The sequence below is a fragment of the Psittacula echo genome (genome assembly GCF_963264785.1).
Source record: "Psittacula echo genome assembly, chromosome: 1".
Lineage (NCBI taxonomy): Eukaryota > Metazoa > Chordata > Aves > Psittaciformes > Psittacidae > Psittacula > Psittacula echo.
This window is the reverse complement of record NC_137735.1, coordinates 58,594,938-58,608,566: the sequence shown is the minus strand read 5'-3', so window position 1 is coordinate 58,608,566 and position 13,629 is coordinate 58,594,938. Positions and strand designations below refer to the sequence as shown.

Genomic DNA, 13,629 nt, shown 5'->3' with positions numbered 1-13,629 from the left:
TTCGTTAGACGCAATGGAGTTACTGAAGCACCCAGAAATGGTGCTGTGTTTGATAGAGCTCTGTTAAATCTCCTTTATTCTCAAGGACCCAAGGGCTGATTTCCAGGTAATAATGGGCATGTGGTGCCCTGCTTCATGTCCCCCATGGTGTAGGTGTCATGGGGGCCTTCAAAACAGAAAGAAAGGTATTAAAAGAGCTGTATTTCTTCGAGATGCTATGTTTTACCTGTGCAGTCATCTGCCACTGTTTTGATTCCTCTCATTAATTTTATTTACTTTGTTTGTAGATTGAGGGGAAATAAGGGTTCCCAGGCAGGGTCAGAGGCACAAAAACTGATAAGGGAAGCAAAACCTCCCTGGTTCCAGCTGCTTATGGAATTATGCAGATTTTAGAGTTCCAGCAGGTATGAGAAAACCTGAAAGCTCCTGTTGCTGGTCAGTAACCTTATTTAAGTTGGTACAGTATAACTAGAACAGCATCCTGCAGCTTTCTGATGTATTTTATTCTGTTTCTGTTTCTGACCAAATGCAGTTTGGGTTCCAATTCTGGCAGGTTTTTATGTTAGAAAATTAGAATCACTCCCCATTATTTTCTACTAAAAATGTATGGATTTTAGAATAGGCACCATCACTGAAATATGTAGCCTTCCCATGTGAATGGCAAAAAAAGGCCAGTAATATTTGATATAAAAGTTACATTTTAAGTTGCAAATTAACATCGTTTTAGTGGTTACTGGTAAATGAGAACCTGAGGATCTGTCAGAAAATAGCTGATGTGGAAATGCAAAATGAAGGGGGTTTGAAATTAGTTATTGAAATTGGCATGTTGTATTACATTATTTAAACCAGAATATGGATTTTCCTAGCATGGGTTTGTCAAATCAAGCACAGATCTCTCAGTTGTGGATTTACCAGAATAAATTTCAATTTTAAAGAAATTAGGATATCTGATGGACATTGTAATACATAATATTTATAATTTCTACACATATTTGATTTGCTGGGAACCAAACTGGTGCTGCCGTTGCCAAAAGCCGATCCTCATAATTTATTTTGTGGTCGTATAAATTTTTGTTTGCCTGCTTCTTTAGTGGTATCCCAAATTGTAACTTTTTAATGGTCAACCTATCTTGGCTTGAATTTTCCCATGCCTGAGGTCCACAATGCTGATTTAGCAGAACAAAAACTTTGAAGATATTTCCTTTTCTCTGTGCTGTTTATTATATCCTTTTCTTTGCGTGTAGACCGAGCTCTGAAGCTTAGGTCAACAAGAAACCACCGCTGTGGTCAAGCTGGCTCGTGGGAAGCGACACTCAAATGATTCCATTTTGTTGTTCTCCTGGGTCTGAGATGATTCCCACTGGTTGGGCCGGCAACTTCTGGCTTTTGAAATCTGTGTAGATCCCTCCCAGATAACGTGTCCTTTCAGCAGTCTTTTTACCTGCATCTGCATGCTGGTGGTGATTACTCTAGGCCTTAGTGAATAGTCCTTTAAGGAAAACTAGGGTGCGTTTAGCACTTACTTGGGCAGCTTGGGTTTGAGCTTTTCCAAGGCAGACATCAACAACTTGTCAGCTATAAAGAGAACATGAAATAATATTTTGTGTTCTTTTTTTTTCTTTATAAAGTTAAATTAAGTGCTCCAAGAAAGTTTCTGTGTTTATTCACTTCCTCAAAATCTTGGAATCCAGACCTATAAATACAGGCTGACTTCATGTTTACAGCTATGATAGATCTCACTTGAATTGGTTGACACTACTTATGAACAAAAGAAAAAGTATTAAGATATGTTTAGATCTGCAGGAAAAGATTGTTATTCTTCTTGTTAAAATACGTTACTTCTGTACACAAGGGAAAACCAGTGTTCACTTTTCTAGTGAAAAGGCTTTTTTAGAAAGCCTGTTTACCAGCTATTACAGAAATAAAAGACTTTCCAACCAGTCTGAAGAGATGGAGCTTTTCATGAAGTTAGCTATATTGTAAGCTTAATAGTAGGTGGGTATTTACCTTAAATGAAGAGTCAGCATTTCTTACAAAGAATCATGGCCTAATACTTATAATTCTTGTTTTTATTGGGGATTTTTAATGTCATTTCTGCATTGCAGATTTCTAGCTGGAGTTTTGTCTTAATTCTTTTTAGAAGATGATGTAAGCTTACTGATCCATGTGAGTTTTCTTAAGAAATGTAAACCACTTTTTGTATTTACTACATTATCCCTGACTATAATCTGCAGCTGAATTTAACCAATTTAGAAAACTTTTGCATCCTTGTTAAGAAATATCTTTTATTCAAACTTGCAAAAATAGATGAGGTAAGAATTCTGTTTCCAAGTCTGTGTTTACAAATCTGAATCAATTATTTGGTTTTTCTCAAATGTTCAGGATGCAGAAAATTTACCGATTTAAGTTTATTTTGGAATTATGATTCCATGGCTTTCAGTGACTCAGAATGGAGTAAAACCTAACAGCTAGAGTTCAGCATCTTTTATTAAAAACCAGAAATGTGCCCAAATAAATTGGTGTCTCTCAGATTTCTAAACTAGTGACAATTTTGATTTACATTCCTTTTTGCTGAATAAAATGGCTTAATTGCATTATATAATATTAAAGCAAATATTTTATACAAAGCTAAGCCGGGTGCTTTTAGGCAAACATTATTTTTGCCTTGACATACATGCAAAAATGTTTCCCACTTAAAGGAAAGTGGTTGAAGGAATTTGGATTGGATAATTTAGGTCGAACTGTTGAAAGTGAAGTTGCTTGCTTAGGCATTGATCCAGTCAAAGCTCGTGCACATCTTTAACTTTCTGCAGTCTGCGTAGCCTGTGAGACCTCTACTGATATGGATAAAGTAACAAGCATGCAACATCTTTCCTAAACTAGATGTGCATACCCTACCACCACATGCACTTGAGTTAAGCATGCTTGCAAAAAAGACCTGAGGCTCCTCAGAGATTACCTGGTGGCAGCAAATTGCCCAGCCAGTGATCAAAAATGAGATTTCCTTCCTCATTTATGCCTATGCTTGAGGGGGGGTTGGAAAAAAAAGGAACGTTTTGTTGCTTTTAATGTGAGCTTCATTGGATTGGTTTGTCTCACTAGTGCAGTCGTGACGCAGTGTTGTGTTTTATCAGTGCCCACCCCCAGCAGAATTCTTTGCTTAAGAGGAGGCAGATTTTCACCTACTGAATAAGGCTCTGGACTCACACTGATGCTTCTCAGTGTTGTCTTATGTGCTCTTCTGTGCCAGAGTGAATTTTATCCCCGGACTGCCTGGTGTAAGTTATAGCCCTCTTTCTGCCCTCTGGAAGTTTGCATGTTCAGTGTGAGTGTGCTGAATGATAGGATGTCTATTTTAGACTTCAGCCTGTACTTACAATCGGGAGGGCAAGTCGCTGGAAGAACTTAGCTCCTTTTTCTTTTGAAACAACTTTTAAATACTGGGTGAGTTTTAAAGATTTTTCTGAATGGCTTTGTTTTATAAAACATGTTTTCCATAACCATGAACACTTGTTTTCTCTGAATGGATCTTAAAAATCTGTAGTGGTGAATCATAAAAACACTTGCTTGTTAAAAAGACTTTGTTTAGTCACTGAAGGGTCAAATTGTCTTCTAGTTACAGAAAATTATATTTATCAGCAAATGCAGAAGGACCTGTTGATGCTTTACCTGTCTTACTTGTTTGTAGAACTGCTGTTTAAACATGACTGCTCTCTGTGGTTTTAGTGAGTGTTTTCAGCAACAGAATCTTATGCTAAATATTTTATGCACATTTTTGACCTTTCAGTGGTGAGAACAGAGGTTGATAGGGGCTAAGAAAAGGAAGCATCCTCTGGAACTTTTGGGAACTAGTGGTGACAGTCCCTCTCTGCAATGTTAAGCTGGATGGGAGTCCTTGGAAAGCTACCAACTTCAGACTTGTTTCCGTATCAAGTAGTGGCATGAAGTATGCTTAAACACATTTTTAAAATAGGAACTGATTGATACAAAACCTGCTTCTGCAGATGTGGCAATTGATTTTTTTAAAGTAAGTCAAGGGTGCTTTTTGTGTACTGGAGCACTAAACTTGCATCGTGCTTGGCCTTGTGACAAGTCTTGTGCATGTAATTTAGAGCCATATAGGCATGTTCTTAGTCTTGAACAACCTGAGTTAATACCACCTTTCATATGAGTGTAGTATTACTATTTTAAAGTAGATAATTTGTGAGCCTTGTGACCCAAGCATGAATTGGAAATGATAAGGATTATTGATGTGAACAGTATTAGTAGCTTTGGTTATAAATCAGGCTTGGTTTCTATGCACCAATAGACTGGAATGCCAGATCTGGCATGAGTTTATATACACAGGTAGGAAGCCTGACAGATCGATTTTATATAAAGAACAACATACAGAAATTAGAAAGGGATGGAATAACCTGCTAGAAGCTGCTGTCTGGTAAGCATTTTAGACAGGCTTTTCAGCCACTGGTAACTGGAAGTGAACCTGCCTGTCATTACAAATCCAATGCCGCTGTCTATCATGTAACGTTTCCTGTTTTCAACACTGCAGGGGAAAAGAAATTGTCCTCCCCTGTCTGTCTTGTCACAACGCAGAGTGGAGGAGTTGTTAAGAGTTACCTTGAGAAATGCTGCACTAGCTGCTGTCTTTCGATTTTTGCTCATACTTGGGCAACAACCAAACAGTTAAAATTGGGACTTGTGGAATCTCTGTCCTGTCCGGAGTAGGAGAAAGTTTTCAACAGCAGCATGGGGTAACTTCTGAGAGCAGAACTGCATAAAGCATGTTTCACATATGGCATGAGCAGCATGATTTACATATGGCATGAGCTGCATATGGTATCATTTATATACCTTTCAATGTTCCACGAGTGCAGTAGGTTCTTCCCTTATTTTCTGCAAAGAGAAGTTTAAAGGACATTTATGGAGTCTCTGTTTGTTTCCTTTCTGTCAAACAGTTGGATTGCTGGTAGGTATCACTCTGCTTCCCTAGACTCTGAACTTCCTCCGAGCTGTTACATTTGTCTCTGTTAGATGGTTCTGCATTCTCTTTGGCAGCAATTTGGCAAAAAAAAAGTAACAACTGACATCTTAATTTTTCAAATATCATGTTATTTTTCACCTTGGCTGAGAACTCTATTGTGAATAGTTTCCAGAAGAGCTGTCTTAGTAGATGTCCGTATATAAACATGTCCTAAAATGATCTCGTCGTTACCAAGAGATCCTGACATTTTCCTGAGGATGCACTTGTCTTACTGCATGAATCAAGGTGCTTCCTTACCTAGGTTTTGTTTTCATTTCTCCCTTAGGGAAGCAATAGCACTTTGTGTTGACAGAGATATAACAAGTTGTTAAGCTAGCAACAAAATGAAATCCAAGGGGGGTGTCTGGATCATCTGCCAGCAGGGCAGAGGGACGTGCTTAGCATTTCCGAAAATCAGATTTTTCTCACTGAAGGGCAAGTTCTTAAGCAGTTAGAAGCTTCAACTCAGACCTCCCAAGTATAATACACTAATTATCGATCATAAGAGAACTGTATTAGCTAAAAATCTTGCCTTGACATAGAAGTAGCTTCTTACAACTTGAAATTTCATCTCTACGCATCTCCCTTTGCTCTAACAGCCACCAGAGAAGAATGCTTCAGCTGTAGGGCCTGCTGAAGCTCCCCGGTGCTAACACGGTTCCTCTGCCTTGCTAATGCCCAAGGGTGAGTTTGCAGCACGGCCACTGCAGCACAGGCTGCGCTGGTCCAGGAAGAGTTATTCAAAACCTAAATAGGAAAATTAACTTTTCCACGCAGAGTCTGCTGCACTAGCATAGCGCACCCGACTGTGAGAGCCTTGGAGAGGCGGTATGGATCGCGCAGGTAAATGGGAGGATTTCCTAGTATCTGCCAGGTCAAGTTGAATTGCATTTGGCATGCATAGAGGCATGCTGATGAAATATAAATGGGTGCAGGAGAGAAACAGGCCAGTGACTTCCAGCTGTCATGCAGAAAGCAGATCTGCTATTCCCTACTATACAGTGGCTTTTTCCAGTTTCTTTTTCGTCCCAGTAACATGAAATACCACAGGCTCTTGGGTTAGATTAGGTGATGAGGGGCATAGCTCAGCATGTCTGAGCATGCCAGTTATATTTTGGGCTCTAGAAAGAAGCATGCTACGAGATTTAGTCTGTATTTAGTCACTGGCCTACTTTGCAGGATATTTTGCATTTCTGAAAACTTTCTCACCAGAGATGTGCCCCCTTTTTTTCTTTCTCCTTTCTGTTTCTGTCTTGAAACAGTTAACACCTCTTACAGTTATTTAAAGTTGGATGTAATAACACCTGGCCATTCAAATGGTGCCTGCATGTTAACTTTTAAGCGTGTTTACTCCTCTTTTCCTTTTGGTTTACATCTGGTTAAAGACAAGGCTTGGCTGTCGCTATGCTCTGTCACTTGTGCAAATGCGGCAGAGGTCAAGTTGAGCCTCCCAAGTTTTGGAGGAAGCTCTATTTTGAGCTGTCACCTTGCATAAAATGACAGGAGGGGTGACTTCTTACTTAAGACATCCTTTTCTCCCGAGGTCATATATCCCATTTCACGAGGAGCGAGATTATGTGGCTGCCTCTCCGAGCCCTTTGCCAAGAGCCCCATCAACAGACTTTGGGAGACTTCATGAGGAGTTTTAGGAGCACACGTACACACATTTGAAGTCTTAATTTCTTTGGGACCATCTGGAGTTCTCCTCCCCCTCCCAGGGAAGCTAATAAAGGCAACCTTGTGACTTAGTGGTTTATTTTGGAAGCTGCAGGAACTCGCTGTGGCCAGAGGAGCCAGATTTGGCAAACGTTGTCCCATGAACTCTGTTGCGGTGAGGGAATGTCACAATCCCCCTGCTCTTCCTTATCTCAGATAATTGGGTCACCACAGTAAATTGGTAGGTTGGTTGATAAGTGGAGAAAAGAGATCTCATTGGGAGTAGGGCTGTGCTTTCATCTTGAGGGTCCAAAGGAAACAGATCTCATATAATCACAGCGTCTGTGGATGCATGCATGGATCTCATGCCTGTTTTCAGGAGAGGAAACTGGGGCACCACGGCTAACTTGGCAAAGGTACTGTGTAAATCCATGCAGGATGAAGAATTTAATCATTAATCTCCAGGATCAAGAAAAGACCGTGGTCCAGCACTTCATGTCCTAGCAAAAATCTCGTATATATAATAGAAGTTTTTAGTGAATGAATTTAACAGTGTTTTGCATTCCTTTACAGGCAAACGAGTGCTAACTTTAATTGTTTCTTCCAAATATTGCTAGACTTCTCTGTCTCTGTCAAGTCCTTTTTCACTCAATGGGCTGAGAGTGCTCATGAATTATAAAAAGGCAACAAGTCTTAAAACGTCAAAAAATGCATTGGTGCTTTGTTTTCTCATGTTATCTCATAGTATAAAAATCCTTATACAAATGTTTTTAGTCATTAAGACCTTCCGAGATGTTATTTTAGAGTGTAAGGCATTCAAGGATTGATGTCTGCTTCATGTCTGCAAAAGACTGGACCAACAGTTGTTCAGCCAGTTTGGAGCCTGGAGAAAGAGAGAGGGACCTCTTTTCTGCTGAATATGTACATTTAGAGAAAGCATCAATCCTTGACATCAACTTAAGGGTTTTCTTGGAAACACTGATGTGTAGATTTGTTATTTTCCTGTTGGTTGTTCTTAATGATTCAGCATCTTGGGAAGATGTGAATATTGCCATTATGTCAGAGGTTTCAGAGACCCTTCCTCCTTGCTACCGCAGGACCTACATTGCATTGGGGTCATCGAAAGAAATTAAGCATGGTCTCTTGAAACTGTTGGTGTGGGTATATTGTATGAGACTGAAGTTACTGTGGAAAAACTTAGAGAGAGCAGGAGATGGGCTCAGGGCTTTTTGTCTGATATCCCATGATCTCTTGAAATGCTTCTTAATACGTGTAGAGTTGGCTGATGGATGCTTGCTGCTAAATGTTCATTTAACCCCTTGCCACCTCCAAAATGCCACTTTTCTGTAGCCAACCATCATGGATGGGAAAGAAGGTTGCATGGGACATCTCCATGTCAGCTGCTAGCAGAAGAGAAGCAGGCCTCAGAGGCAGATGGTTTGAGCAAATTTCCTTCTAGCTTTTGACCATCTTGATATCACTGTGGGCCCTATACTCTGCTTTGCAGTCTTTTGGATGGTAACGGGCTTATTTTTGAAGTCCCTTTCTGTCCATTTTTTTTTGTGTGAAAAAGCTCAGTCCTTTTTCAGATTAGACTAATTAATAGCTAAATGTAATTCAAAAGGCAATCATAAAACTGAAACTATTAAAAGAAATACTATGTCTGTAACAATGGGTTGAATATAATAACTGTAAGTAATTTCTCTTTCCTATAGTTAGTTACCAGAGAGCTCAACTTTTTAGTTAAACTTCTCTAAATCTGTAGGAATGTATGGGAATATTGTGGTTACCATGCTGTCCCAGTGACTGAGAACCTGTAAGAAAATTGTATTCTTACTGCACGGGATGTGATAACAGCAATAGATGAATATTAATGCCCTTCAGAGTATTTTCAGTAGCGTTCCCTAGACAGACGTATAGATTAAGTCATTGTTCAAAGGAGGGCATCCCTGGCTGCAGTTGATAAAACGTTGAGAGCTCTGCTGAGGATGGTGAAGCTAGGTGATAGACATCAACTGGGAATCAGGCTGTATGGTATGGTCTATATGTTCTACATATCTTATACTCACTCGCTGCAAAGAGCCAAGAAGAATCCTCCTTCTAGAAAGAGGGCTTATCACACTGTTAAGTAAACTCAACACAAACAAAATGCCCAACCTTGCTAAATCCTTTTAAATTGCTCAAAAGATTTTCTAGCTCAGTGATACTGCAAGAAACATATTGCTTTGGAGGTGACCTAATTTTAACCTTTTCTGAGTTGCTTTATGATTAGAACAGTCACATGCTGAGGTAGGACCCCGTTAGGGGGTTTAATTCATCTGTTTACTTCTGAAAACACACACTGTTACAGGCTCTGCTGAGAATTCCCCTCTTTTCTTTCTTTCTTTTATTTCTTTTTTTAATTTTCTTTTATTTTCTTTTTTCTTTTTTTTTTTTTTCTTTTTTTTTTCTGTTGCAGGACAGAACATCGCAGTTGTACCAGTTTGGGAGCAAAATATGGAATGTGTTTCACTGCTGACCGACGGCAGCCAAATGAACAGTATTTATAGTAGTTTGAAAATCAGCAGTTAGCAGTTTCTTCACATTCTAACACTACCCAGCACTTTCCAGAGAGAACTCATTGTTTACGAGAAATCTGCTTTCCAAATCCGTGTCGGTGCCCTCCAGCCTTGACTATTAACTATTTGCAAAGGGGAAGCTAATCTACAGTTTGGGGAAAAATGGCGATGGATGAGTACCTGTGGATGGTCATTGTGGGGTTTATCATTGCTTTTATTTTAGCTTTTTCGGTTGGTGCAAATGATGTTGCCAATTCTTTTGGAACGGCTGTGGGCTCTGGTGTCGTTACTTTACGCCAGGCTTGCATTTTGGCTTCGGTTTTTGAAACCACTGGTTCAGTATTACTGGGAGCAAAAGTAGGAGAAACAATTCGGAAAGGTATCATTGATGTTAACCTGTACAACAACACCGTCCCACGGCTGATGGCAGGAGAAGTGAGTGCAATGGTTGGTAAGTAATACTTTCCTATTACAAGTAATGTTCACTGTGTGTTTGTCATCCTGTTTGTTCGTTGGGAATATTGTTAATTAAGTCTTCCCATCCTCTGGACTCGCACGTCTGGTTTTGTGTGTGTGCAAGGGCCTGTATTCCTTTTGTAGTCTCCCGTGTTTTTTAAATGCTCCTAATAATTTAGATTTTTGAATGGTTCAGCAATTTAATAAATAGAAGAAAAAAATGTTTAACATAATGGGTCATATATATGTATTCCTAGGGTGCTGGAAAAGATAATTTGGAGATTTTTATGATAGTAAATGGAAAATATGTAAGCATATCTTTTGTGACCATATAGAAGATCCTACAGAAACAGCGGTTTGCAATGAGTAGGGACAAGCAGGAATTGCCTAAATAGTTTTTAAAAAAATATATAAAATCCAAACATATTTCCTTAAACTGATTGTCCAGCCTTTGGTTGCAATTAATCATACGCTTCACCCTTGCCCTAGGCAAAGCTAAAGGATCAGTAAAGATAGATGGTCACACATTTAAGGTCTTTTCAGTTTCTCTGGCTCAAAGCAACAGCAGTTCAGCATACGTTAAAGTCTGCTCCAAGGTGTTTTTGTTTGCAGTTAAATTAATCTCCGTTTAGAACAAATAGCATATTCTGAGGTAAGTAACATTAAGCCACGGTATTTACTCTTTGTTTATATGCAAGAGGCTTTGTGAGCTTTTGGAGAGCTCCCTCAAGGATCAATAGCAAACCTGCTTTTAAAGGGCAGGAGACAGCAGGAAGGAAACCCTTTCACTGTAGGAGAGGCAGCCCAGGCAAGGGGCCAGCCTGCCCATCCCATCACCAGTTCTTCAGCCTGGCTGATCCAAGGCATCCCACGACAGGGCAATGTGATTTATATGAGTATTGCAGCTTCCTCTATTTGAAAACTCAAAGGTTTTCTTCCTTAAACATCCTTAAATCTAACTTAAATACTATTTCACCTACCTCCTCTAACCTCCCACAGTTTTCAGACAGGACCTGCACTGAGATAGGTGAATCTGTGCAGAGGTCTACTATACGTGGTTAATTTCCCATTTCTTTAGGGAAGTGGAAAAATTTTGCTTTTTTATTATTTTGATGGATCAAGATGGACATTGAGGACCAGCTTCTAGACTTGTCTGAGGTGGCTTTGTGTGCCTGAGGGTAAGGAGGTGGTTCCCTTGGGCTTTTGCTGCTCCTGAGCCTCCTGAAGGTTGGCCACCTTTTCTTTGGCCAAGAGGAAGAGGGGACGGTTAGCAAGAAATCACTGCTGGGACAACAGCCACTTCCCCAAATGGTCCCTCTGTGAGGCTGCCAACTTAAACCACATCAAGTGCTCTTGGGCACCCCCTATCAGTTCTTTCCCAATGTGTTGCAAGGTCAGCTGCAGATTTCTGGTCTTTACCTCAAGTTCTAGGGTGGTTTCTTAGTACCACTCCACTTCATTTAGCTCTCTGTTTCCTGAGGTAGCTCCATCATTTCCTATGGGCATGTACCCGGGAGCAGCTTACACCGTCTGAAATGTAAGTGATCTGCACCTTCTGACCTTCACATTCTTGATATTGATGGTGCCTACTTAAGGAAGGGTCCTTTTCTTTTTCTGTATCTATTTCTGGCATCCTGATCCTGACCGGTCAAAGTCTGAAGTTTCAGATGCCCCCTGCGGAGGCAACTGGACAGAAGCTCAAAGAAAACAACTCATTTGCATGCGTATTTACATAAGCCTGTGTGAACTTCATGACCAGTTGCATTCCCTTCCTCCAGTAAGGGCATTAAGAAGAAATTCCACATTTTAAATCTCAGAATTAATCACAAGTTATAAGCTACAGATTTCAACTTTTCTCCCCTCAAATCCATCTCCAGCTTTTTTTCTTTTTGGATGGATGATGCTGGTTTTCCTGTATTTGCTCTGGGCCTTCCTGGGTGTTTGCTTTTCATCTTTCTGTTTTTGCTCTGCATTTCCCCCTCACCCCACCACCCCGCCCCATTCTCTCATGCCTTACGAGCATGTTTTTGCAAATGGATTTAGCTTCTGAATTTCAATGAGGCTTAAATGAGTCAACAGTCTGGGAGAGACCAAAAGTCGCTGTATGCTCTTTCCAGATGTTAGTGGAAGATCCTTTGATGCTTGCAGCAAACAGCAGATGGTGATTTTCAGGGCAACCTTTTCTCCTAAGAGAAAAGGAAGCAGGGAGCGATGGGATTAAAACTTTAAAATATAGCATTTCTTAATAACTCTCAGTGTATTAAAATGTTGTTTGTTAGGCAGTTGGGAAGCTAGGGACTGTCACTCTTGGGAGCGAATTGTAGTACTTCCCTCACATTAACTAATTGTCAGGTTACTGTCAGGAAGTGCCTGAGTGTTGTTCTAGTGGTCCTGGTGGGAGCTGAAGTCATCAGCTGGTGCAGCCGAGGAGGTGCCACCAACAGAGAGGAGATTGCAGCTGGGATTAGCAAAGCACCATCCCAGTCTTGCAGGTGCTGTGGTACTCGACTGGGGCTCTTGGCTGGCACTCAGCACCATATCCTTAAGAGTGGATGCAGTGCCTTCAGCATCAGGGGAGTGTGACGTGCACCCTGAGCTGAAAGCTGGCGTTGGCAACTCTTGGTCTGGGCAGCGTGCAGCCAACCCTCTTTCTTTAGGGATAGCAACTGGGAGGAAAGGGTGTGTGGCCATGGTGTCAGCAAGCATGAAAAGTCTGAATTTGGGACTCTGTGACAGGTCTAGTGACCCTTTTGCTTCCTAGGTTAGTTTTGCAAAGATAAAACTTGGGAACGTACGTTTCATGTTACAGAGGAGTTAAAGCTTTGGTGTAGGTAGTTAAGGCATTGCAAGCCCCAGAGGAAAGTCCCACTCTGACTTGATCTCTATTTATTTCCGTTCCTTATTGTGCTTCCTTTAACTTCTTTAGACCACACATTGTCCTTCTCAGACTATCCATCAGTCCTCCATCACTTTCCCTGTTGCTTGCCTGTTTGTTTTCAAGGTGAAGTTGGTTAAATAAGAGCTAATGTTATTGTCCCTCTATTCTCCTTTCCCCAAAACCAACAACCCAGCCCTCACTACACATTTGCAGTGCAGCTGCTTGGTTGTATTTTCCTTATTTTTCAGGCTATTTTGTAATTACATATCTGTGACTGGCTGATCTGTTTATTTGACTCTTCACAGATGTTACCATCTGTTTTCTCTGTTACCTCACTTCCACTTGCTGGTCTCTAAGTTCATGTCAAAGGTTTAAAAGTGTATTTATTTTTATTTTAGTACAGGGGAAGAGAAGCCAAAAAATTAAAGAGCAGGTGTCCTTGTTTGATCTAGAATCTCCAATAGCAGTAGCAGTACCAGTTGTTTTGGGATAGTACTCCAGGAGAGATCAGGTTTACAAACTGGCCATGTGTGGCCACGTGTGATGCCAGCAAATTACCATTTGCAGATGGCTCCATTTCAAGACCTTCAAACCATTCTCTCATGTTGGAGCTGACGATGGAGGCTGAGATTTTGAGTAACAGCATATGTTCAGTGACCTTGCTTTACCACCTGTAGATCTGTTTAGATAGGTGGCACAAGCCAGAAAACACAGGATCTCTCATGGCAGTTTGACTGTTGCTGTTGGGGTCTCTTTACAGAGGAAGATGTGGTCTTAAGGCCATAAAGTCTTAAGATGAAGATGAGGTCTTTTTAAGAATTCTCTGATATTAGGTGAGATCCACAGAGAGCTTGTGTCACTGCCAAAATGGTTTTGGTGTCCTGAGGTTAGTGCCACTGCAAGAGGAGCAGGGAACCTAAGTCCTTGCAATGTGGAAGTGAATCAGAGCATGGAGCTATGTGCTCAAGGGCTTGGTGGCTAGCTGTGGTCTCTAACTACCAAAAGTTGGGACTGAAAACAAATGCAAGGCATCCCCTCTGGTGCTTGGAGTCTTTTTCTTT

At 40.7% G+C, this 13,629-nt stretch overlaps 1 protein-coding gene across 2 annotated transcripts in view; it reads left to right on the top strand.

The window, feature by feature from the left end:
• The first annotated feature begins 8,487 nt into the window (after positions 1-8,487).
• The window catches only part of SLC20A2 (solute carrier family 20 member 2), a 33,060-nt gene continuing 27,918 nt past the window's right edge, over positions 8,488-13,629 (top strand). For both annotated transcript variants that reach the window (XM_080627878.1, XM_080627879.1), the window contains exon 1: positions 8,488-9,685. In XM_080627878.1, the coding sequence (XP_080484004.1) occupies positions 9,397-9,685 (289 nt within the window). In that variant the 5' untranslated portion in view covers positions 8,488-9,396. The remainder of the gene's footprint in view (positions 9,686-13,629) is intronic.